Genomic DNA, 26194 nt, shown 5'->3' on the forward strand with positions numbered 1-26194 from the left:
TATATTTATATGAACAGATTCGTATTCATCTCTTTACATTTGTGTGTTTATAAGGTAGTTGTTGTGAATTTTGTTAGATATTACTGCATTGTCGGAACTAGAAGCACTTGCATTTCGCTACACTCGCATTAACATCTGCTAACCATGTGTATGTGACCAATAAAAATTTAATTTGATTTGAAACAACAGTAGGTGCATACTCAACTGCTGTACCCATACTAAAGTCAACTTATGAATGCAGATATGCAGAGCAATTAAACATTTTAATTAGGCCTGAAGAACTGCACTAGACTTAATGTGCACCGAAAATAGACCATCATCGTAAAGTAATACGAGCACATCTGATATGCAAATGAGGTGCAGTAATGTGTGAAGATAGAAGTCAAACAAAACATGTATCATGACTGTCCTGTGAGGATCCAGATGGGCCGGATCAGCTTTGCACTGGATGACTTTGGCCAGACCCCCTCTCGCCCGCAAAGGGGACATACATAGATCTTGATGAAAAGGTAGTGTGTCAACTAGGCAAATGAGAAAGCCAAAACAAAAATCATACAAAGCAAGACTACACGGAGGTCCAAGGGAGTAGCGAAAGCAGTCAGTGTGTTGGTATGGGACACAGGCTCGGTTCCATTTCTCACCCTAGCCACTTCTCCTAGTACCTGGGGGGGGGGTTGCTAGTTCACACCCTGATGTAAATCAATGATTAGAACATTCAGCTATCTCCCTCTACAAATTCACACAGGAATGTGCCTAAGGCTAAACAGACATTTTTCCGCTGAAACTAACACATTCTAAAGCAAATACTGGAACAATATTTCTAACGTAGAACGTGGGGAATGGTCAGAGGCGATCTAAAGAATAATAATGTAATTTCGGGATGTTATTGTGTGATGTCATAAAAAATGTTAAAGTAAATACTGTAACTTAAAGTATACACAATACAGTAGTGTCTACATTTCCATACTCTACGTTGTGTATGAAATATGAACAAGGATGAAAGTGTTTTTGTTAAGAGAGGGATGTGATCTAAGAAACTATAAGAGGAAATTGTTTCAATAACTTTCTACAAGTGAGTAGTCACCGCCCCCTTGAGTGAGGTCAAAGAGCGTGTCAGCCTCACTAACTGCCTGTTTTGAAAAAACTGTATAAAACAAATGAAGAATTAACATATCAGAAAGGCGTTGAGCTGCAGCTCACGTCCAAAGTGGTTTGAACGCTCAACACGAGGTAGAGACGATAGTCACCTCCCGGACAATCACTGGTACAGCTGATTAGCTGTCCTAAGTAAAGTATCTAGAACTTAAGTGGGACCATTCTACTACTCTTCTCAAATCACCAGAGTACGCTACTCTCATCACCCAATGGGAACCATCAACAAGGCTGGCTAGCCTATCTTCAAAGAGGCAGCTTTGAAGATAGTGTAGTTTCTAAATGTACCAAAGTATTATGTCTCTGTCCCACTTTCTCGCCCTCCCCATCTTTTTGTAACAAGCTGCCATATTGTGTCTGTCCACTAGGGACCTTTTTTAATGTATTAAGTGTGTATGTTTATCCTGTGTTACCATTTAGTTAACTAGTAAATAAATAATTAAAACAATTTTGTGTAGCACTGAATCATAAGTAAGGCTGTGGCAGATGCAGGAGGTTACAACTGTTCAGAATGATGATATGATACGAGGTTATGATTAATCTGTTGGGTGTTTATGGATGTGATAGGTAGAACCGCTCTCGTGGTGCTCCAATTCCTAATGAGTTAATTGTTGATTCATTTAATCAGGTAACAATTAAACATAGTTAGTTGATTAAATAAATAACAGTCATTAGATTAATGAAAGTAAAGTCACGACATATTGGGGCCCCGTGCAAGAAATCTAGACCTTACTGTTGAATTCAGTCTATATGAATTGTGTAGCAAATTGCATTATACACCAATAGAGCTGTAGGCAGGATTATCGTTGAGTGTGTGTGTGTGTGTGTGTGTGTGTGTGTGTGTGTGTGTGTGTGTGTGTGTGTGTGTGTTTTATTCCAACCCAGATAGCAGGGAAAGATTGACTCCAGTGTTGTAGACCTGACAAAGCGTCAGAGTGGGTATACTCGCCAATTATTACGTTTCCAGAGCTAGGACATAAGGGCCAGCATTTTAAGGACATTTTAGAAAATATATTAGTTTGGCCAAATCAAAGTATTATCTCTGTGTCTCGCGCTCCAGGAGTGAGTAGACTCAGCGAGTATTCATTTCTAGAGCTAGGACATAAGGGCGAGCCGATTTAAAGAAATTTGAGAGGATATATTTGTTTGGCAGAAGAAAAGTATTCTCTCTGTGAGTAGAGGCGGCAAATATTTCTCTATGTTATCGCGTGTTCCGGTAACATTGCTAGCAAAAACGCAGATTGGGTTGAAAGTGAAACATTGTTAGTTAACCCCCATTCCTGAATTGAAGGGGACCTTTTTGTGCTTGTAAGTGAACATTCTTGTTCAAGAACGGCTAGCCTTAGCAGGAATCCTGTGAGATTTCAGTTTTCCGGGTGAAATCCCACACCGTCGGTGACAGAAGTCCCGCCTTTGATGGAATCCCTTGTGTGTTCAGCTTTCTGGGGTAAGTGACCCCTTGTGGTGAAGAATCGCCAGCAATTGAAAAAAGTATATAATAAATCCAATGTGAGGGCACAACGTCTTCTCACATTTGTAACAACTGGTTACACTTTATAATATCCAACGAATCTCAAATGATTGTATATCGTTGTCCTATGCGATTTAACGAGGAAGTTAAATTGCCAAACAAACTTTTTTACCAGGTCGATCATTAAGATAAGGACCAAATGAATTTGTTCCAACCAATGAGACATTTTAAACTTGTCAATCTTAACCTAAAAACAGCGACACTTTACATACCTGTAAAGCCTATACATGTATGATTAATCAGTAACATTGCTTAATCATTTAAATTAGCTTTTTCAAGTTCATTGAAGTCCAACTCCCACATTATTGATCCAGTATCAATGATTCATTAACGTCTATAAATTGATTTAAATCGTTTTTGCAGCTTCCAATGAGTCAAAACCCCCCCAACTTTAAAAAAGGGGGTGGCCCCCATTCCCCACCCATGGAAAGATTGATCACTGACCTCCGCAGCGATATCAACCCAAACTATGCCATAAGCAAAAAAACAGAAGAAATTGCAAAAAACACCCTCCAAAAAAGACCATCAGGCACAGGCCTTGTAAAGGTTCTCTCCAGTTTAGCCCTGATGTATGACCGCCAGCAGAGATTGACATCGGTCCAGTACCGCAGCGCACAGCAGCAAGAAACAGTTGACATGTAGGGTCCGGTGGAGAGAACCAGGAAGTGAATGACAAAACCAGAAAAGGAAAAGATACTGCAAGCCAAGGAGCTGTGTTTGAGAACGGAACAATAACAAGAAATGACAAAAACTTATGACGACGATCGAGCACAAACTGTTGAACAAAATTGTCTTCTACAAGAACAACTCGATTTAGCTAAAAATAAATACGAAGTCCACGCCAAACTAGATAAATCAGACGAGTTATCTACAAATGGGCGCGCAACTTGATAACATGCATGCAGTTTTGATGAAACAACACTCAAAGCAATAGTGTTCTATTCCAAATGCTGCAGACCAAAGACGATCAGTTAATGAACACAATGACCAAGTTGGATGACAAAACAGTGGAACTCATTGAAGTCGCTAACCAAATGAATGACCTCTACCTGTTCCGCACTCAAGACCTCTACCTGCAAACCATGACAGATGAGTATGAGGCACTCACGTGTCTAAAATAAGTACTCTAAGCGCTCAAGTGGACTCGGCTATGCAACAGAATACCACCCTTAGGTACCATCTGGAGGAATTCCAGAACAGTCACGGGCTACAGCGTGACTACCCAACCAAGCAACCAAGCACCCAACCGGAGCTCGGTACAGAAAGGAATGAAGACAACATAAGGTTTCAAACTTTACCTCTCTCAGGTGTCCCTCAGTCTTTTCCTCTTGGTCATTTGGCACAGTAATATGGCGCCTCCTCGCCAAGAAATCCAAGGCTTCTGCTATTGGCCTTTCGGCCCAAAATTCAAAACAGGATGAAGCCAACCCTCTCTGCGCTCTTAGCACGGAACGCCTTGACAAAATAGTCAAGAACTTTCACACCTTTGACCCTGTTCCAGGGAAGTCAAACAGCACTGAAACATTCTTAGCAGACATAGAGGACACCATGGACCCAAATGCTATTGGTACTGACAGGCTTTACCTGTTGAAGTGGACGTCGAATAGACATGTGACAAGGTTCATCCTTCTACAACAGCAACATGTGCAAAACGACTATGCAAACCTTATCCACAGCTTTGAAAATAGAATTCAGTGGTTCTGCGACTTGCAAACACAACAGCTTGCTGGCTAACACTGACAAACAAGCTCGGAATGAACACCCACAAGCATACTATCATAGGTATCGTTCAGCTTACTTTGGCCTACTCACTGAAACAGGAATGGAAGAGCTATTAACATTCAAAGAAATGTTTCTGTCGAACATGTATCCCAAATTCATTAACTACTTGGGCCCTACAGCCCACGTTGGTTTGCCAATCTCAGAACTCAGAGAGCTTGCGAGCACAGCTTTTGAGGCATCAAAAGTGAGCCGTGCTAAGAGCCCTGACATCTCGGTTTTGAATATTGAACAGGAGCACTCACTCCAGTTAGAGAGTGCTTTATCAGGGATAGGTGCGGTGAGAGATGACGCACAACAATGGTATCTACCACGATACCAATAACCACTGCGGTCAAAAAAACGATAAAGTACGTCGCCAGCGAATCAACTACTGCTACAATCAACCTGATTGCTACATTCCTGCACCCAGCCCACACAAAGTGTTAGGTCACTAGGGTAACAAAGGGTTCAATGGCGATCAAATCATAGACCGATGCTCTCTAGAAGCTCTGCTAAGAGAAGTACATAAGCGCCAAAAATTTGACTAGTCATGGAATTGCCGGAGAACAGCTCCGCCGAAATTAACACCATTAGCGAGGACATGTAAACGATTTTGCCCCCGCTCTCACTCAAAACCCTATCCAGGGGCCGTGATACTGCCACAAACAAGTTCTCCATACAACCAGTACGTGCTACAACGCCGCTCATTTGGGGATGAAATGGAATGATGTACTGCGTTGCATGAGTGTTGTGCGTTATTAACGTCTGTCTAAGTTACTGCTAGATCCACCAGCCTGGACAACCAGGCGACGGGTCCGGAACGACGATCCACAACCAGGATATCCCATGGCCATTCTTGTGGTGGTCTGCAGCTTGCAGAAATCCTACCAGGTTAAACCACCAGAGGGGGACTGTCATGATGATCCACAAACCAGGACACCACGTGGTCAATCTTGTGGTGGGTTGCAACTTGAGGAATCCTTCCAAGACTGAACCCACCAGAGGGGGACTGTCTGTGAGGATCCAGATGGGTTGGATCAGCTTTGCAGTGGATGACTTCGGCCACACCGCCTCTCGCCCACAGAGGGTGGGGGGGGGGGGGGGGGGGGGTTGACAGTTCACACCCTGTTGTAAATCAATGACTATCTCCCCCTCCAAATTCACACAGGAATGTTCCTTTGTCTACACAGACATTTTCCTGCTGAAACTATAACATGTTCTAAAGCAAATACTGGAACAATATTTCTAACATTAAACGTGGGCAATGGTCAGAGGTGATCTAAAGAATAATAATGTCATTTTGGTTGTTATTTTGTGATGTCATTAAAAATGTTATAAAGGAAATACTGTAACTTGAAAAATATACACAATAGAATACAATACACAATATCCTCTACGTTATGTATGAAATATGAACAATGATGAAAGTGTTTTTGTTAAGAGAGGGATGTGATCTTAGAAACTATAAGAGGAAATTGTTTCTATAACTTTGTACAAGTGAGTAGTCACCGCTCCCTTGAGTGAGGTCAGAGAGTGTCAACCTCACGAACTGCCCCTTCTGAATGAACTGTATAAAACAATGGGTTAAGAATTAACATATCAGACTAGAAAGGCATCGAGCTGCAGCTCACATCCAAAGTGGTTTGAACTCTGAAATCTCAACGAGGTAGAGACGATAGTCACCTCCCGGACAATCACTGGTAGAGCTGATTAGCTGTCCTAAGTAAAGTATCTAGAAAAGTGAACTTAAATGGGACCATTCTACTATTCTTCTCAAATCACCGTAGTCCGCTACTCTCATCACCCAATGGGAACCATCGACACGGCTGGCTAGCCTATCTTCAAAGAGTCAGCTTCAAGAGCGAATGGAAGGGAAATCAACTCTGTAGTTCTATTCAGGACTACACCACGAACCAAGACATTTATAAGTAAATACATTCAAGATTTCTTACTCCAAACGGGCGGTGGTTCGTGTGCAAAGTATATGATTACTGTGAGAGTAGTTTCTAAATGTATCAAAGTATTGTCTCTGTCCCTCCATCTTTTTTGTAACAAGTTGCCATATTGTGTCAGTGCGCTAGGGACCTGATTTAATGTATTAAGTGTGTATGTTTATCCTGTGTTACCATTTAGTTAGCTAGTAAATAAATAATTAAACCAATTTGTGTAGTACTGAATCATAAGTAAGGCTGGGTTTTTTACAGATGCAGGTTACAACTGTTCAGAATGATGATATGATACAAGGTTATGATTAACCTGTTAGGGCTAGGGGGCAGTATTGACACGGCTGGATAAAAAAACATACCCGATTTAATCTGGTTACCACTCCTACCCAGTAACTAGAATATGCATATACTTATTACATATGGATAGAAAACACCCTAAATTTTCTAAAACTGTTTGAATGGTGTCTGTGAGTATAACAGAACTCATTTGGCAGGCAAAACCCTGAGACATTTTCTGACAGGAAGTGGATACCTGATGTGTTGTATTACCTTTAAACCTATCCCATTGAAAAACACAGGGGCTGAGGAATATTTTGGCACTTCCTATTGCTTCCACTAGATGTCACCAGCCTTTACAAAGTGTTTTGAGTCTTCTGGAGGGAGATCTGACCGAACAAGAGCCATGGAACGATGATGGCCCATTAGACACCTGGCGCGCGAGTTCATGTTGGGTACCCTCGTTCCAATACGTTATAAAAGAGTATGCATTCGTCCACCTTGAATATTATTCATGTTCTGGTTAAAAAAGGCCCTAATGATTTATGCTATACAACGTTTGACATGTTTGAACGAACGTAAATATATTTTTTCCCCTCGTTCATGACGAGAAGTCCGGCTGGCTTAGATCATGTGCTAACAAGACGGAGATTTTTGGACATAAATGATGAGCTTTTTTGAACAAAACTACATTCGTTATGGACCTGTGATACCTGGAAGTGACATCTGATGAAGAGAATCAAAGGTAATGGATTATTTACATAGTATTTTCGATTTTAGATCTCCCCAACATGACGTCTAGTCTGTATCGCAACGCGTATTTTTCTGGGCGCAGTGCTCAGATTATTGCAAAGTGTGATTTCCCAGTAAGGTTATTTTTAAATCTGGCAAGTTGATTGCGTTCAAGAGATGTAAATCTATAATTCTTTAAATGACAATATAATATTTTACCAATGTTTTCTAATTTTAATTATTTAATTTGTGACGCTGACTTGACTGCCGGTTATTGGAGGGAAACGATTTCCTCAACATCAATGCCATAGTAAAACGCTGTTTTTGGATATAAATATGAACTTGATAGAACTAAAAATGCATGCATTGTCTAACATAATGTCCTAGGAGTGTCATCTGATGGAGATTGTAAAAGGTTAGTGCATCATTTTAACTGGTTTTATGGTTTTGGTGACCCTGTCTTTGAATTGACAAAACATTACACACAACTCTTGTAAATGTACTGTCCTAACATACTCTAAATTTATGCTTTCGCCGTAAAACCTTTTTGAAATCGTAAAACGTGGTTAGATTAAGGAGATGTTTATCTTTCAAAGGGTGTAAAATAGTTGTATGTTTGAAAAATTTGAATTTTGACATTTATTTGGATTCAAATTTGCCGCTCTTGAAATGCACCTGCTGTTGATGGAGTGCACCACGGGTGGCACGCTAGCGTCCCACCTAGCCCATAGAGGTTAATCCGTTGACTGTTTATGGATGTGATAAGTAAAGATGTTTAGAGTTTAATTTGGGAGATGGTAACTTTTTAAAGAACCGCTCTCGTGGTGCCCCAATTCCTAATAAGTTAATAGTTAGATGATTCATTTAATCACGTAACAATTAAACAAAGTTAGTTGATTAGATAAATAACAGTCATCAGATTAATGAAATTAAAGTCACAACACTTCTTTAAACATTCATTATGGCTCTAGTCGTCTCTGGGACCCACTACACAGCAGATCCTCTGAGACTATCTCCATTCCTTGTTCTGACGCAGGACATGACTAAGTTAAGGTGGGGACATACTCAGAAATGTTCAAAGATGCTGTTTAAAAGCACCACATGACGAAAACGTGTATACAGAGATGCACAGGGACATCCTAATAGGTGAGTTTACTGCACATGGAGGTAATTATGATTTACACAGAGCGAGAGAAAGAGATAATGAGACCGAGATCGAGAGAGAGATAATGAGAGAGAGAGAAAGCAAAAAAAGGAATTATCCACTTACCTCAGCACCATGGGCAGGGCTTTTTTTCCTGAGGACTGGGGAGGGCTCGGCAGAATGTGGGCCGCCGTTCTTCAGGTGCTCCCCCGAGGGCATCTTTGGTACACTCCACACAGGAACACCATCTGCAAAGGGAGCATATGAGAGGGTCAGAACCAACTGATTTCTGACCACGTTTAGGGGGGGTACACTGACAGCTGAGATCTATGAGCAATTGGCCAGATCTCAAGCTTCATTGATTTGTATTGACTGATATTGATTGCTCTGCTATGAGGTTGTTGCTGCAGAGAAGGAATTCAGGAAGGAGATTGTAGTGAGGTTGGGGGGAGCTCGTGAACTATCCACATCATTCTCTATTTTTTTACTCAATCAGATAAGCTTTTCCTTTTTAACACAAAACAGAGATAAATATCAAATAGGCTCACCTGGATCACCCTCATATCCCTATCTGCCACACAGAGACAACAGGAAATTAAATTTGAGTGTATGTCTGACGATGGACTTGCGGCGCTGACATACAGAATCTATGACTCAAAAAGCAGTATGGTTCGGAGCTCAAAATGAGAAACAAAATGTTCTGAAAGAGCCTGCAGGACTGGTGAGCAATCCTTGTCCTGAGGGTCACCAGTTTGATTGTTTTGTTGCTACTATTTTGTGAGAATTTTGGTTTGTTGTTGGAGGTTGATTAATAGTTTTCTGTTGTAGCACTATTAATCTGAAGGCCACGTCTTTTCATTTGACAAGGTGTTTTGTGCCTTTCCATAAAAAGTCTAATTGAAAACTACACCATTTACAGGACTGCTGCAATGAGGCTATAGAATATGGGAAGGAATGAAAAATTGAAGAGAATAGAATAATCACATTCTTCCACTCAGGGACGAGTGTGCAGTTTGCAAAATCATAGGAAGAACCAAAATGGAACAATGCTGTCTGACAGTGGTCATTTGTAAATGTGTTTGATATGAAATAGACCTGCATACTGTGTGAATACATTTAGGAGATTAACAAGTTATGTCTTTGTGTTGTGTTTGTGCCTATGGATTTGAGGTGAAACACCATTTGTGATTTTTGTTTGTTTGTTAATACAATTCCTGACTTCCCAGATATCAAGAACTAGAAATGGATCGGACGAGGTAATTGTAACCTGTGTATTGTTCCACTACCACCTGCATGTCATTCAGTGGCCACCTTTACACTACATGTGTATTGCTAAATCTTTGTAACATGATCTATCAGCAACATGGGACTGTTTCAGTTGTTTAACCATTTTGATGAGCACAAATAACTGACCAAATGAAAGACCATGCAATCAAGACACTGCAAAGAGTGTCTCGAGATAAATGTAAAATGAGATGCTTAAGCTCTGCAGTGCCCACCTTGACATATGATTCCGGTCTATAAATAGTGTACACCCACACAAAGCTCAAGTTCAGCTACTTATCTAGTATGACGAGCTCAAACGCAGGCTGCAGCCTACCTAATGCAAGTCCGTGCAATCAAAACCCTGTAAGCAGAGCGCTGCTAAGGAACCTGTTTCCAAATTCCATTCCAGTTAAAATTGGGTTAAACGCTAATGCACCCGCGTCTCTCTACACTCTCGTATCCATTATTGAGGGACCAGTTGTGCTGAGTCGACTGGCGAGGTGCCCAGGGTTTTTCTACCTGACAGAGTGCTTTGATACTGCCTACCAGGCAGGCTTCTGTTGATTTGACATGCAGAGCCCTCAGTAGTGTGGGCAGGCAAACCAGAATGTAGCTGATGGTATCCTCCATTTAAAAAAGACATGCACATAGGAGATAGTACTGTATAAGCAGTGGCAGCACTGCTGAGGTCCAGCATTTTGCATCGCTGAGGTCCCTGGTTTGTTGCATTTTCTCTACGTAATATATAATAGTATTAGTTAATGGAACAAAAATAAGAAGTGACGGAAGTAATGAAATATCTTTCCACAAACATAAAAAACAAAATATTTTTTTATTTGTGACGAAATTTGGCCTGTTATTCTATAAGCAGTTATGCAAATTTTATTCAGGATGACCATGAGAGTGAGATAGGGATTGTAGGGAGAATATTTATTTTATTTTTTAATATAAAAACAAATATTTAAAAAAATAAGTATTTTTTTTTATAAATAAAAAAAATATATAGCCCTGCAGCTGTCCATTCTTATGGGGAAAGAAACATTTCTTGAGCCAGGAATTAATCAGTTTGTCCTCCCTTATGTGGCAGTCACTGAATAGCTGTGAGCTTAGCGATGAGAGTCCCACAATGAAGATGTTGCACGACCAGAAACAGAAGAAGCACCTAAAACAGTGTTTCATTGAAAACAGGCATGCACGTGAAATGGGTTGTGTTGCAGGCCAGGGGTATTGTATGGAAAACATTCATGCACTACACGTTTCCAATGGCCTTCCATTACAGGGCTTTGACCTCAATGCTCCTCATTTGCGCTGTTTTACCCACCCAACACTATGCCAATTTCCCTCCTCCCCACCTCCCATATAAGAAGTCAAACGCATTCAGCTCTTTAATTCATTTCAGGTCTCAGTGTGACATGCCATTTGATTTGCCCCTTAGTTCCATTCTAATAGAGACATGGCTCATTTGCTAGTTCTTTCACGATGGGGATAAACTCTTGGCCAGGCAATTCATTCCTTTATGGATTGTGATCTCCAAAAAGGAAACGCTCTACATTAAGCATTTCAAATAAGCCGTCAGCAAGCTGTTTAGAAGTGGGTGCACAAGAACAAAGAGAGCAATGAGCAGCCAGATCCTCCATGACATCACTGAGTAGGCAGCCCAATAGAAAGTACAGGGTTTGTGGAAGTTCCACTAAGACCCTAAAAACTCCAGGCATACAGTACTCACAGCGCCAAACGGATCTAAGGGGGTGGTCCATTGCGTTCGAGCCCTGAGGGACTGTGCCTGCCAGCCAGCCAATTCATGGTCCGACCTCATGCTTGACGCTTTTCGGGCGTCATGCAACAACGTGACCCTGCCCATGCAGTGGGTGTAGCAAGGGTTGGCTCAGGACAGTGTGGAATGGATTTTGACCCCCCCCCCCCCCCTCCCTCCCAACACTCCAGTGCACCACAGTCCTAATCTGGAATACATCCATGCCAGTGCCACCTTCATCCCGGTTACCCTTAAACCCAACACCCAAAACAACCCTTCTAGGGCGTGGGGGGTACATGCCGGAGCCGGGGCACAGCAGGTCCCCCACAAGACGACGCATTGTGAGCCAGGCAGCGGAAAGAAACTGGTTTGTACTTGCGGCCTGGCGGTCCCACTCCACACCACCCCCTGTCTGACGTACAGGGCAGGGTGACTGTTAGGACATAAATAAGGAGAACACCAGAAGAGAAGACATAAGGACAGTGAAACAACCTCCATCCCAACCCTCATTCCACCCAAATAATTACATCTACTTGCACCAGAGGGAGGTTGGTTGTCCATAACTACTGCTCTAGGGTCAGCTCAGCCACAACCTTATGTCAAATATACCATGTATTTAAAAGATTGGGAAAGGCTGGAAGGTTTTCTTGAAAAGGGTCGAATCCTAACCTCCACTGAAGTCAACTTTTCAGTTAGTCTTCCACTGACATCAATGCGTCTCCAAGTGAAATTTTGACTGAAGTGGAAGTTAGGATTCACCCCTTAGTGCTGATCCAGGCAATTGAATATGGGTGGAGAAAGCGGATTCTATAGCAGGACAGTGTTGAGGAGTACTTTCCACCTTCACCCATCCAAGCAAGAGCTTTTATTGTACATTACAACACCCATCAACCCACCTCTATGCCCAAGAGGGGCCATAGAAATACATGGAAGCACCCTAAGGCTGCGAGAGTTTTGCTTTGAAAGATCTTTATTGGATCCATGTTCTGGCACAGAGAGGGTTAACATGGCAGATAAACTGAGTTGTAGGCACCTTTGTGTATTTGGCATAGATTAACTCCAGTGGAAACTTTCAAGTGCATAGTTGTATTGTAGTAGGCTCTTTCATACACGCATTCAAACATGACATGCACTGACTACGGGACACAGATAAATGCTTTTGTTAACCTGTTGTAAACAATATTGACCATAAACACACACATAATTATTAGTTTGAGAAGGAATAATATCAATGCCATTCATCAAGACGTAACAAAACAATTAATGAAATACATACAACATCAATAAAACAAGAACCAAAACTACAAACTATGAAAAAACAACAAGGATGCAACATTCAACAACATTTGTTACAGACACTCAAGTTCAAGGCTCCAGTTAGATAAGGGCAAGGGCCACATTCTACCTCCATGATCATGTGGCCCTTGCTGCTGCTGTCGGGGTCTGGAAGAGGGGACGGGGGGGCCAACGCCAGGAGGGGGATGCCCGTGGCACACTCACCGGAGGGGGGACTGCGGGTGTGGTTGGGCTGGGAGGCCTGGGGCTGGCTGTGGGTTTGGGTCTGTTGCAGGATGTTCAGGCACTCTCCCAGGCAGCTCAAGGTGGCGGCCGACGTGGCTTTGAGGAGCAGGAGGTCCTGGTCCAGGCAGGAAAGGGGTCCTCGTGTGGGGAGGGACTCGATGGACTGGACCAGGTTCTTCTGTTGGCCCTCTGCTTGGCTCATCACCTGAGGGAGGACAGGACAGAGTTAAAGGGTTTGTGTCAATTTCAAATCTGAGTGGAGGGTGTTGGAGAAAATAGTAGTGAACTTTTAAATATAGTGAAATCATATGTTTGACTTGAAGAGCATACTCATTGACACCAATAGTGATCTTCTTATAATGAACTAATAAAACCACTTTTTCAGAGTAATTTTGAGATTTAGATACAATACATTGACACATACCTCCTCAACTTTAGCTAGCACTCCTCAACCTTAGCTGCCAACTTTATCAACGACTAAAAGTTGAAGGGGTTAAATCTGACAGATGAATAGAGGATTATGTGGAATACGTGTTCTGCATCTCTTCTCTCTTCTCTCTCTCTCTCTGTGTTATGTTCTAGTCTCTGTGGGAATGGCTGCAGCTGCTCCCTAAGCAACAGATGCACTGACCTCACCGCGACCCTGAGAATGCCAGGGCAGCAGACACAACAAACATTACTGCTGTTTACATGGGCCTTCAGAAAGTATTTGCACCCTTTGTCTTTTTCCACATTTTGTTGTGTTACAGCCTGAATTCAAAATGGATTCCATTTATTTTTCTCTCTCCCCCATCTATTCTACACACAATACCCCATAATGACAAAGTGAAAACCTGTTTTTAGAAATGTTCACAAATGTATTGAAAATGAAATACGGAAATATTTCATTTACATAGTTATTCCCACCCCGGGAATTATGTTAGAATCAAACATGTATTTTTACTGCTCTATTTACGTTGGTAACCAGTTTATAATAGCAATAAGGCACCTCAAGGGTTTGTGGTATATGGCCAATATACAATGGTTAAGGGCTGTATCCCTGTATATTTAGTATTGGCACTGACCTGTATATATCTTCCCATCTTATTACTCGTGTTTTTAATAGTTATACTATTGTGATATTGATTACTGAACTGTTGGGTAGAACATGCAAGTTAAGCATTTCACTGTACTTGAGCATGTGACAAAACTTGAACTAATGAATCTGGGTTGTTTATCACGCTATAAATATTTCAGTGAATTAATATTGTATAGCTTCCCAAACACAAACACACAGCAGCCCACTCTTCAATGGCACATCTGTTTTTCCGCTGACTGAGAGATTCAGTGAGAGCCATTACAGCCAGGGTTATATTGTGGTACTTCCACTGATACGGAATAAGTAGCTAATCCAACTATAATACAAACAGAACAAATGTGATGTTATTGATAGGACTAGCCTCTGGTAGATCATTTCTACAAACACTGAAATTAATCAGTGACAAAATGGGGACTGCACTGCAATTCTACGTTCTCCTTCAAAAACACAAATGACTGACAAGGAACAGGTCAGCATATGCAAGTAGCTGCAGGTCAGTTGATCAGTTGTAAAACAACTCTTATCCATCCCACCACTCAGACAGAGGCTCTGTGTCCCAACATGAGGAGTGAGCCCTGATTTTCACTAGGATTAGCATGGGTTTAGCGTGTAGAGGCCAATGATGTATATAAATCCCGGATTGCTGATGCTCTGTATGGCCATTGAGAGGCTTTAAAGCCACTGGTCAGCCATATTGGCACTCCCCAGTAGGAGCAGTCCTCCATAGGAATGAATGGAATTCTACTGTATTTCAATTAAATATCTCAAGGACAAAATTACATGTATTTAAGTACAGTTGAAGTCGGAAGTGTACATACACTTAGGTTTGAGTCATTAAAACTAATTTTTCAACCACTCCACAAATTTCTTGTTAACAAACTATAGTTTTGGCAAGTCGGTTAGGACATCTCCTTTGTGCATGACACGTAATTTTTCAAACAATTGTTTACAGACAGATTATTTCACTTAGAATTCACTGTATCACAATTCCAGTGGGTCAGAAGTTTACATACACTAAGTTGACTGTGCCTTTAAACAGCTTGGAAAATTCCAGAAAATGATGTCAAGGCTTTAGAAGCTTCTGATAGGCTATAATTGACATAATTTGAGTCAATTGGAGGTGTACCTGTGGATGTATTTCAAGGCCTACCTTCAAACTCAGTGCCTCTTTACTTGACATCATGGGAAATCAAAAGAAATTGGCCAAGACCTCAGAAAAAAATTGGAGACCTCCACAAGTCTGGTTCATCCTTGGGAGCAATTTCCAAGTGCCTGAAGGTACCACGTTCATCTGTACAAACAATAGTACACGAGTATAAACACCATGGGACCACGCAGCCATCATACCGCTCAGGAAGGAGACGCATTCTGTCTCCTAGAGATTAACGTTCTTTGGTGCGAAAAGTGCAAATAAATCTCAGAACCACAGCAAAGGACCTTGTGAAGATGCTGGAGGAAACAGGTACAAAAGTATCTATATCCACAGTAAAACGAGTCCTATATCAACATAACCTGAAAGGCCACTCAGTACGGAAGACGCCACTGCTCCAAAACCACCATAAAAAAGCCAGACTACGGTTTGCAACTGCACATGGGGACAAAGATCGTACTATTTGGAGAAATGTCCTCTGGTCTGATGAAACAAAAATAGAACTGTTTGGCCATAATGACCATTGTTATGTTTGGAGGAAAAAGAGGGAAGCTTGCAAGCTGAAGAACACCATTCCAACTGTGAAGCACGGGGGTGGCAGCATCATGTTGTGGGGGTGCTTTGCTGCAGGAGGGACTGGTGCACTTCACAAAATAGATGGCATCACGAGGTAGGAAAATTATGTGGATATATTGAAGCAACATCTCAAGACATCAGTCAGGAAGAAGTTAAAGCTTGGTCAGAAATGGGTCTTCCAAATGGACAATGACCCCAAGCATACTTCCAGAGTTGTGGCAAAATGGCTTAAGGACAGCAAAGTCAAGGTATTGGAGTGGCCATCACAAAGACTTGACCTCAATCCTATAGAACATTTGTGGGCAGAACTGAAAAAGCGTGTGTGAGCAAGGAGGCCTACAAACCTGGCTCTGTTACACCAGCTCTGTCAGGTGGAATGGGCCAAAATTCACCCAAGTTATTGTGGGAAGCTTGTGGAAGGCTACCTGAAACGTTTCACCCAAGTTAAACAATTTAAAGGCAATGCTACCAAATACTAATTGAGTGTATGTAAACTTCTGACCCACTGGGAATGTGATGAAAGAAATAAAAGCTGAAATAAATCATTCTCTCTACTATTATTCTGACATTTCACATTATTAAAATAATGTGGTGATCCTAATTGACCTAAGACAGGCAATTTTTACTTGGATTAAACGTCAGGAATTGTGAAAAACTGAGTTTAAATGTATTTGGCTAAGGTGTATGTAAACTTCCGACTTCAACTGTACTTTGTTGTTGTAGTGGGGACAACAACATTAGTCGTCTCTAAAATGACACTAAGGAAAATGTTATATATATTTTTTTTATTTAGCTCACATAATATAATGTAAAAGTATACATCCAGAGAGAGAGAGACTTCGAAAGAGAGAGAAAGAGAGAAACAGAAAGAGGGAATAGTAAGAGAGAGAAATGGGTAGGAGAAAGAGAGATACCAGGAGTACAGGACCACATAGCATAACAGGATTTCCTACAAAGCCAATACAGTATGCTGCAGTAAAATCTAAAAATAAAGCCATCTCATGTGGCAGACATGAGACTTCACACTCACGGTTGATTCAACATGACCTTGACTTAGAGAGAGAACGAGAGACAGACAGCCCATCAGTAGAGATAACCTGACTGAATTAGGCCAGTCTCCCTCGGTCAGGGACCAGGCTCCTTACTGTAAAACAGTCACGAGGCCTACAGCCCAGCTACAACAAAGACTGTGTCCACCAGGGGTGACCTCTATACTACAAACCTCTGCAACAACATCCTTCAAATGGTGACTCACAATGACAATTCCCAGCGAGTTGTATATAGGAGTATACGCTTTGTATACACAGCTCATCTCCTTGTCTTAAGACTCCAGAGCAAGGAAACAGAGGGTGCACAGAGAGTGGACCAACTAAAATAGCTCGGTCCAAAATGACCACCAGTGTGGAGGTAGAAGCTGTGCAGTGACTGAAACTGCCTCCCTTCGTTTCCCACTTGGAGAGACGATGAGTATAGAAATAACCTGACCTGAACCACTGAGCCATGGCTGTCTAAATGCCCAGTGGTGCTGCTCGACTCAGTGAGTCCAGGCGTCTGATGGGTTCACATCAGCCAGTTGTGACAGGCATCGCTGCTGGAGTCAAGTCATGTGGTCTAGTTTCCCCGAGCTGGTCGGATGGTGACGGAACCTGCGAGTGAAAGGCAACAGCATGATGGCAGCACTCCCAGTGTTCACATGGAGGATGTCATCGGGGGGGGGAATGTTGGGTTTTGATGCCCAGTGAGTGTTAGTGGGCTGTGTTTCCATAAGACTGAGCAGAGCTTATGGCTCATGTAGAGATTTACTGAGGTGTGATATACTACTACTAGCGTCTTCTATTACAGCCCACCAAGTCACAGCTACTTACAACTACACTAAACAGCAATCTACCTCTACAACCTACCAAACCACTGCCATTCTCAGGGGATTACAGACATACTTGACTAATTGATTCTCTTGTGTACCAAATGATTATTACAGGAGCTAGGATAGTTCATTAATCATGAGTGAAAATTTGAGTCTAATCCTATACTACATGTAGCAAAAATATGGATGAGATGCCAATGGCGTGACAATGACAATAGATGTTGGAAAGACAGCACAAACTAATCTGGTACCACTGTCCTGTGCCATCTCATAAATCTCCCAGTAAGCAGGGCAGGACGGCGATGCCACCTCCCATCCCAGAGCCTCTACAACGGTGTATAAATCTGCCTCCAGGCCCCAGCTCCATTCCCTCTCTGTCAACACCTGGCCTGGTGCCAGCCATCTTTATGGGACTTCATTACCATCGTGAACAGAAAGGCAGTATAAGAACATACAGACAAGGTGAGGAGGAGAGGGAGGGAGAAAATGGAGGGATGCGTAGAATGAAAAACATCAGGCCATGGAAATAGGGGAATGTTACAGGGATGTTTTGGGGCAGAATGCAGGTTAGCATAACATTGAAACAGCATAGAGAAGAGAAAGACAACCCCGTTTCCTATAATCTAAATTCAAATTCAAAAGGGCCCAAATAAGTGTTTGGGTTATTTAACGATCAAACCATGGTGCTTGAAATCCCTCTGGGTTAATTTCAGGTAACAAGTCTACTTTCCAAGTGGTGAGAAATGTTGCCACTCCTGCAGTAGTTTGTCCATTCATGTTTGGGTTTTTTTATACACCCCATCGTTCTCAGACAAGATCTCATATTAAACAATTATTTTCAGTGTTAAGAGTGACGCAGCATAGTGCATCTGATCTGAATGACAAATTGAAAGGGCTTTATGACAAATTGAAATTCTTACAAGAATGTCAAAAACCTGTAGTGCTGATCGATTAACCAAAATGTGTTATATATATATATATTTTTTTTTTAATTATTATTTTTAAACAATTGACCAATGTCAGTTCAATTATTTGAATTTCATGACGGTTTTTTTCTTCCTGCGAGCTCAATGAGCACATCGCACACTTTCTCTAGAGATACATCGGATCTAACCTTTACTGTGCAATGTAGTAGGGAGTTGTAGTTTCCAACAGGCCAATTTTATACATAGTTTAGCGCATAAAACATGGTAATTAACAACAATGACCATAATCCAGTGCGCATATATTTGTCCGGTCTGTTTCTTTTACGCTTGCTACGGAGGAGAAAAGAACGCGCAATCGTGAGGTGACAAAGAGAGCAGCTGTTGCTTCGCGAGGTATCTCTACCTGAAAATACATGATCTAAGTGATTGATAGTTGGTATTCAGCTGTCATAAAAGTATGCCTTATGTACTTTGAAGAACGGCAAAATAGTGATTTTGTCAGACATCTCTATAGAGCTGCTGCCTATTCTGAGATGACTTGGAATGAAAAAATAAAGTCATCAAATAAAACAAAATGTAATGTACAAAACTGAAATATTTTATTAAAGTAATGTGAATAAATAATAAGCAGTAATGGGCAGTCACTACCATCTTGGGATGTTTATTAATTGTTTTATTCTGTGTTGTTACAGCATAAAACCCACATAATGCATAGTGCATTTGTTTAAAAATAAATAAATCAAAACCGAAAACCGTGGTTATTTTCTAATAATCGAACCGAAACGACCTAAAAAAAATTAACACAAAAATCACTCCGCACTAAAAACCTGCCAGTGTTGTTTGAACACTATGCCTTTGAGGACAAATACGAATGCTATTGTTTCATGAGGTGCCATGGCTCCTTACTCCCCTCTGTTCATATTAACTAGCTGAGTCCCTGTCGTCTTAGGTGATCCAATTCCTCAGCAAAAATGTTATTACATGACTTATTTGCTATCCTGCTAGCCGGTGTACTATTCACCAATGCCCTTTTAGAGTTCCAGGTTTCTGAGAAACTGTACAAAGCCACTTTGTTCCAGAAGCAGAAGCTCAAAGAGAGCAACCTTTGCTGTTGGCTCTCATACCTGTGCATTGATACGGTGTCCGGTAGCTACAATAGGAATGATACATTCTGACCATTCATGTCCTTTACCCAGTGTCTCAGAGAGTGAATGGGGGGGAAATTGTGTTATTTGTGCCATGAAGAACCATGTAGATTTATCAGTAACTAATGGAACTAATGTTCTGCCCTCCACTCATTCCGGGGAGGCAATGGTACAGCACACAAGTGTGTCCACTGCCAACACTCCATACACCATGCCTGTCACGAGTCTTGTCCTGGAGGCAGACCTCAGCGCTTTCCCCTTAGATAAGCCAGCTATATTGTAAAAATTCATGAAAACAAAAATGTGCTTTTTCATCTTAATTTAAGGTTAGGGTTAGGCATTAGGGTTAGCAGTGTGATTAAGTTTAGGTTTAAAATCAGATGTTATGACTTTGTGGCTGTGCCAGCTAGGGATCACTCTGCAGAGCTGCCTCCAGAACAACGTTCATTACGAAAAACACTAACCTGCGAATGATTCAGGGCAAAGACATAATAAATGAACAAAAATAACATTTTTCTAAAGATCGGAGTATACACAATCCATCACTCGTTCCAGTAATTTCCCCATTTTACCCGATGTACCTACCGACGCTCCTGAAAAGAAATGTATTAGGCCTACTTTTTTACAAAGCTTAGACAAAAAACTTTCTCATCTGATACTAGAACACGCTTCGTCATCATTTCGGGAAGTCTTCCCATCAGCTGAAATGTATTCAAGTCATCTTATCTATACAATTCAGCAGACAAGTACACAGCCCACTGACAATAGCAGGAACAACACTAGACATTTTTTACATTTACATTTTAGTCATTTAGCAGACGCTCTTATCCAGAGCGACTTACAGTAGTGAATGCATACATTTCATACATTTTTTTTTTCTGTGCTGGCCCCCCGTGGGAAGACCGCTAGGGATAACTAAACAAAAGCTAGAAAGTCGTTCCAGGGCGAAAAGCAGACATTTGTGAATGAATGCATGTGAGCAATAGCCTGGTTAACCCAGATTGAATGCTGTGCTCACAATGATAAGTGCAGTGTTCAGTCTGATTTAACCAGGCTATCCGAGCATGAAGACAGCGCAGATGTGGACCAGGCTATAGCCAGAACTGGCAGCTTGGTAACTCCATGGGGTATAATTGATGCAGTACAGGGCCCGCTTAGCACAGTCTGACACTGATACAATTTTCCCCTAAAGAAAGGAGACATACAACAAAGTACAGAGTGCGTTTTGGAGGATGACTAATGGCAATTGGAGGGGTTCTCAGTCACGAAAATACTACTCCAAAATGTCCATGCAAATCAATGCCAAATTCCAGAATTGGTTACTCAACCACTTTAGCAAAAACTAGAATTACCAGTATAATAATGCCCTTTCATCCTCTTCAGATACACCACCTCTTCAGTTCAGACTTCCATAGGCACACCATCAGCTAGCGCAGCGTTTCCCAAACTCGGTCCTGGGGACTCCAAGGGGTACAGGTTTTGTTTTTTTAACCCTAGCACTACACAGCTGATTCAAATTATCAAAGCTTGATGGTGTCATTATTTGAATCAGCTGTGTAGTTCTAGGGCAAAAACCAAAACGTGCACAGAGTTTGGGAAACGCTGAGCTAGCCTTTTAGCTAGCTTTCCCCTTTGTCACATGCCATGTTAAGCAGTATGAATATATACAGAGAAACGCCAAGCCAGCTAAAGCTACAGACATAGAGCGCAATGCAGTCAATGTTGATAGGGTCAGAAGCCCAGGCCAAAAAAATATTTGCTGAACTCATTGCACCAATGGCCAACCAGAGGGTAGACAGAAACACTGAACACAGGACAAGAAATATGGTGCAGTATTAAAAGAATAGTTGTTGGGGTCAATGTTGTGGTCAATTTAAAATGACTGCGTCATGTACTTTGAACAGAAATATTCCATATTTTGTAAATTTAAAAATCCAAACTCCATGACTCCAATCTGTCTGACATTGTGATGAATTTGGCAGTCAACCTAGCGCCTACGACAATGAATTATCAATACATCCATGATGATGTCATCACAGAGGGACAGTTTCAGGTTCCACCCACCTCTTTGACCTCCAGTAGTCGGCCGGGATACTGGTTCTTGGCCCGTCGAGCAGCGGCTGGGGACTTGTGGTGGGTGATGGTCACGATGTTGCTCGGTGTGCCCGGACATGCCAAGTGCCTCTGGATACCAGGCGATGAGGAGGCTGGTGGGAGGAGGGAGACGCTACGGGACCGACCGGAAGACGACGAGCCCTGAGAGAGAAAGACAACAAAAAAAGAGTGAGGAGGGATATGTGAACTGCCACACCACTCAACTACTTCCTACTTCTATTTTCATCTTCTAACATTCACCTGTGTCCTATGGTTTGTGAGTCAAACCAGAAAAAAAGGGGTTTAGCCTTCTTGAATAAGCTTGGGTACTATATGAAAGCCATGTTGAAACCAATGCCTGACAATGGGCAGCAAACCGAAGACTGCACCTTGTGATTTCCTTAAAAAGGTCCACATTTCAGTTGTATGAGGAGAACCGTGACTAAACCTTAGCCTGGGCCTCCTGTTATTACAAACCCCAAACAAAACCAGAGCAAAAGCTACCACCTTCCCAGTGAACTCAACTCCTAAATTAGCTTCCCTCCTGACAAGAGCAAATAAGGTACGTAGAGGTGAATGAACAGAAATTTAAGAAGCCATCAACCGAACTTAAAAAGTGGACCTTTGCCTTCCGTCTTCTTTATAGCTCTACACCAACAACGAAATCAAATCCGGTTCCTTCCTTCCTTCCCTCTCTTTCGCCTTCCCTCCCGCTCTCCCTTGCTCCGTCTCTCCATCTCCCTGCCCTCTGTATACGGTCTGCCATGTCTCTCAGTCGGAACCCGTCCTCAGCCTCCATCAATTTACAGCAGTTCCAGGGAGACAGCGCACCTCCACCCTGGATACCAGAGGTCGGGGCACAGCACAGACAGTCGAGAGAGAGAGCAGTCGAAAGAGAGCAGAGGTAAGATAGATAAATAGATCAAATAAACTACTCTCTCCCTGAGCACTGCTCACCGGAGGAGAAACAACACGGCTTCCATTTTGGAAGCAGCAACTCTCGCTCCCAGGACCACAGAGCCATAATAGTCACAAATGGAAAAAGGCACATTGTGACACTGCAGGATAGTACAGGATACTTTATTCCCAATGGCCGCAAGTATGTATGTGTATCATTCAAATTCTCACCCTAACAACATTTCAAATCGCGAGAAGGCGGCTTTCTGTGAGAACAGGGGAATGAAGCTACAGCAGTGAGTAAATCAGATAGGGGAACACTCAGCATTTAGATGTGTCCAACAGCAGCTCAGGCCTCTCCTCTCTAAAACTGGCACAGAGCTGCAGGCATTTCAAAAAACTGCAACGGTGAGAAGACGGCAGAGTCATGGAGAGGGAGCAAATGAGAACAAGTATTGAACACACAGAGAGAGAGAGAGAGAGAAAGAGAGAACCACCTGTATCACTGAAGCTGGGAGAGGAAAAGTTACTGTCATGCATGGCTAACGTTAGCTAGCAGATTTTAACGGGCTAATGTGATGCTCCATTAGCGATTACAGGATAGGTACTGTTTGTGGAGTAGCACAGAGAATTTGACCAACCTTAACTTGGCCATACAATCTTAGTTCTTGATTCGGCCAAACATGCATCTTCTAAAAATGTTGTGTCCAGTTGCAGGTGGTTCATTTGAAATTAGAAAATGCTCCGTTATTAAAATACTTTTTTTTTTGCTCCATGAAGTAATTAAACAATGTGTACGAATCTTTTCTCATTGATTGAGACAAGTGGGTCTACCCCAAAGTGCCGCATGTCACTCACCTGTTTCAATCAATGAGATAAGATTTGAAATAAACAAGATGGAGGCATACACATAAAAATGTAGCATTTTCTAAATTCAAAACAAAGCACCTACAAATGGATACTGACATTTTTGAAGATACATGTTTGGCTGAATCGAGAACGAATATAGTGTCGCCAATTTAAGTTTGGTCGAAAATTCTCTGTGCTACTCCCAACATTACCTATCCTGTAATGGCTAATGGAGCAACACATTAGCCTGTTACAATCTGCTAGCAAGGCTAACTTATGAATACTGCAAAGATTATTCAAGCTTGTGAACTATGCTAATAGTTCCACCTTTCAGTGGATACAGAAATAACTTCTCATGAGGGTACAAAAAAAAAAAAAAACAGTGTACTAATGAAATGCTCCAATTTCTGCATTCTATTAGGTCTCCAATTTGGGAAGGGTAAAGATTTACCACCGCTTGGTTCATGCCTTTCCCTATTAGGAAACACTTGAGTGAATGAATCTACATGCACTGTACACATAATGCAATCACTCTCCACGTACACAGCCTCAGCAGTACTTCAACAAGCTCCCTTCCCTCCCCTCCCAACAGGCATGTCTGCCCCTCACAGGTGTGCCCTTACTACTTGGGCTGACTTGGCCCTCCATAACAGAACGTGGGTGGTGGTCACCACATAGGTTAGGAGACGGTATCAAAAAGACAGAAATAATCTACTGAAATGTATCTACAGTGGGGCTGAGCTGGGCCGGTTAAGAGGAACCCGAAAGAGAGACTGATGCCGAATACCCTCCTGAGAAAACCACTCCTGTATCAAAATAAATGATATTCTAAGGGTTCCGCAGGGAATTACTTCCACAAAGAGCCGGGATGAGAGGAATTTCGAACATCAATGAGAGTTATTTTATAACACAGTAGAATCCTCTCTTCCACTACACTGTGGTACAAAATGAAGCCTCAAGCAATAAGAGATGCCTTTCTTCCTTACACGAACCAACTACTGTACAAAGAAAGTCATTGTCAATACACCAGAGAAAGGATTGCCATTTGTAACTGGTGACCGACACATTGAAAGAAATTGTATGAAATGCGTGACAGCTTTTTGAATACAAAGTTTAAATCTCCACCGAAAGCGTAGATAAGCAGCTAAACTGAGGAAAGCGCCGTTTACTTATCAGTTGTACACCCAGCACTGGCAATAATAAAAACTACAGAACAGAAATTCCCTCATTCCCCAAGTGTATTTCGGTGCTCAGGCTATTGTAGATTGTTTATGCTAAGCCAGGAATACATCTTAGACTTTGGAGGAGATGTGATACTGATCTCTGAGGCAGAATGGGAGGCTTAGACACGATTAGACTACTACGGTTGTCTGTCACGGTACAGGAACCCAAAAAAGCTCACCCGCTTTTGACAAGAGGGGGGAAAAACCCTCTTCTTTTGGGAGCCTTCCCCTTACTGATCCCAGTTAAGGAGTATAATTGGGCTTCTGTCTATTCAACTGTGCAGCACTTATTGAAAAAGTGAATAGCTATACTCTGTGTGTGAGAGTTCGCAATGAAAGTTTTCAAGCTGGTATCCAAGAACATAACGGCCTTTTCTACACTTTCAAATATACGGAGGAGTGCAGAAAGTGACAACCAGGACAAAGAGAGATTTAAGACATGGACAACCCTACAAGTGTATTTATGTCTACAGTATATAGAGATCTGACAATTTAGTTGGCAGGTGTTTGTGCTGGATCAGTTATTTGTACAGGGAGAGTTGTTGGTACAGGGTAGTAGCTCAGGAGTGGACAGGTGCATCTTGACTCACCAGCACCTCCTGGCTGCCTCCCGTCGTTCTCTCCACACTCAGGTGCTCATCCGATCCCTTAAACTTCCAGACCTAAGGCCAAACACACAACAAAAAAAACAGAACTCAGTACAGGGTCGTGTGGAAAGATACAACCTGAACTTGTCTAATAAGAAAAGCTCTTTTTTGTTTTCCATTACAAAACTAAATGTGCCCTAATGAACATGACCCAGATGCAAAACGGATAAAGTTTCTTCCTTCCACTGTTAAAATTAACTAGTCGGCTCACTACTATACAGTAGGTTCTAAATCTTTACTGTTCCCTTCACAACCCAGTGACTTCCAAACCAGGCTGTCAAGGCCCACAGCAGAGATCCATAACTCCATAATGAGGCTGATACTCCACTGTCACATCGAGACTGGCTTCAATGTACCCCAGACAGACGCAGTGCATAGCCAGCAGAGACCAACAATAGGGCTGTACTGGAGCTCCAGAGATGGTGAATGCATGGTCTGCTACCCCCTTATCTATTATACCAAGAGAGCAGGAGTCCATAACCAGCCATACTGCCCCAAATTCTATTCACCTCTCCAAATCAAGTCTACATTGGCAATGGATTAACACAAACTCATTTACATAAGGAAACGTGTCCGATTGTCTTTTGACAGGAAACAGGAACAATATTTATGAGAGTTATTGTGCCACGAGGCAGGGGTGGAGGAAATGGGGGTGATGCATAA

The 26194-nt window shown here is 42.0% G+C and overlaps 1 protein-coding gene across 3 annotated transcripts in view; it reads right to left on the reverse strand.

The window, feature by feature from the left end:
* LOC106570074 (oxysterol-binding protein-related protein 10) overlaps nucleotides 1–26194 on the reverse strand; it is a 110507-nt gene that overhangs the window by 57474 nt on the left and 26839 nt on the right. For 2 of the 3 annotated variants that reach the window (XM_014142034.3, XM_014142032.3), the window contains exons 4-7: nucleotides 25475–25546; nucleotides 21886–22077; nucleotides 13062–13287; nucleotides 8669–8790 (exon numbers count right to left, since the gene is read on the reverse strand). In XM_014142034.3, the coding sequence (XP_013997509.3) occupies nucleotides 8669–8790; nucleotides 13062–13287; nucleotides 21886–22077; nucleotides 25475–25546 (612 nt within the window). The remainder of the gene's footprint in view (nucleotides 1–8668; nucleotides 8791–13061; nucleotides 13288–21885; nucleotides 22078–25474; nucleotides 25547–26194) is intronic. The other variant, XM_014142035.3, reaches the window with a different exon arrangement.

This window comes from Salmo salar, chromosome 14, assembly GCF_965601325.2.
Source record: "Salmo salar chromosome 14, fSalSal1, whole genome shotgun sequence".
Taxonomy (NCBI): domain Eukaryota; kingdom Metazoa; phylum Chordata; class Actinopteri; order Salmoniformes; family Salmonidae; genus Salmo; species Salmo salar.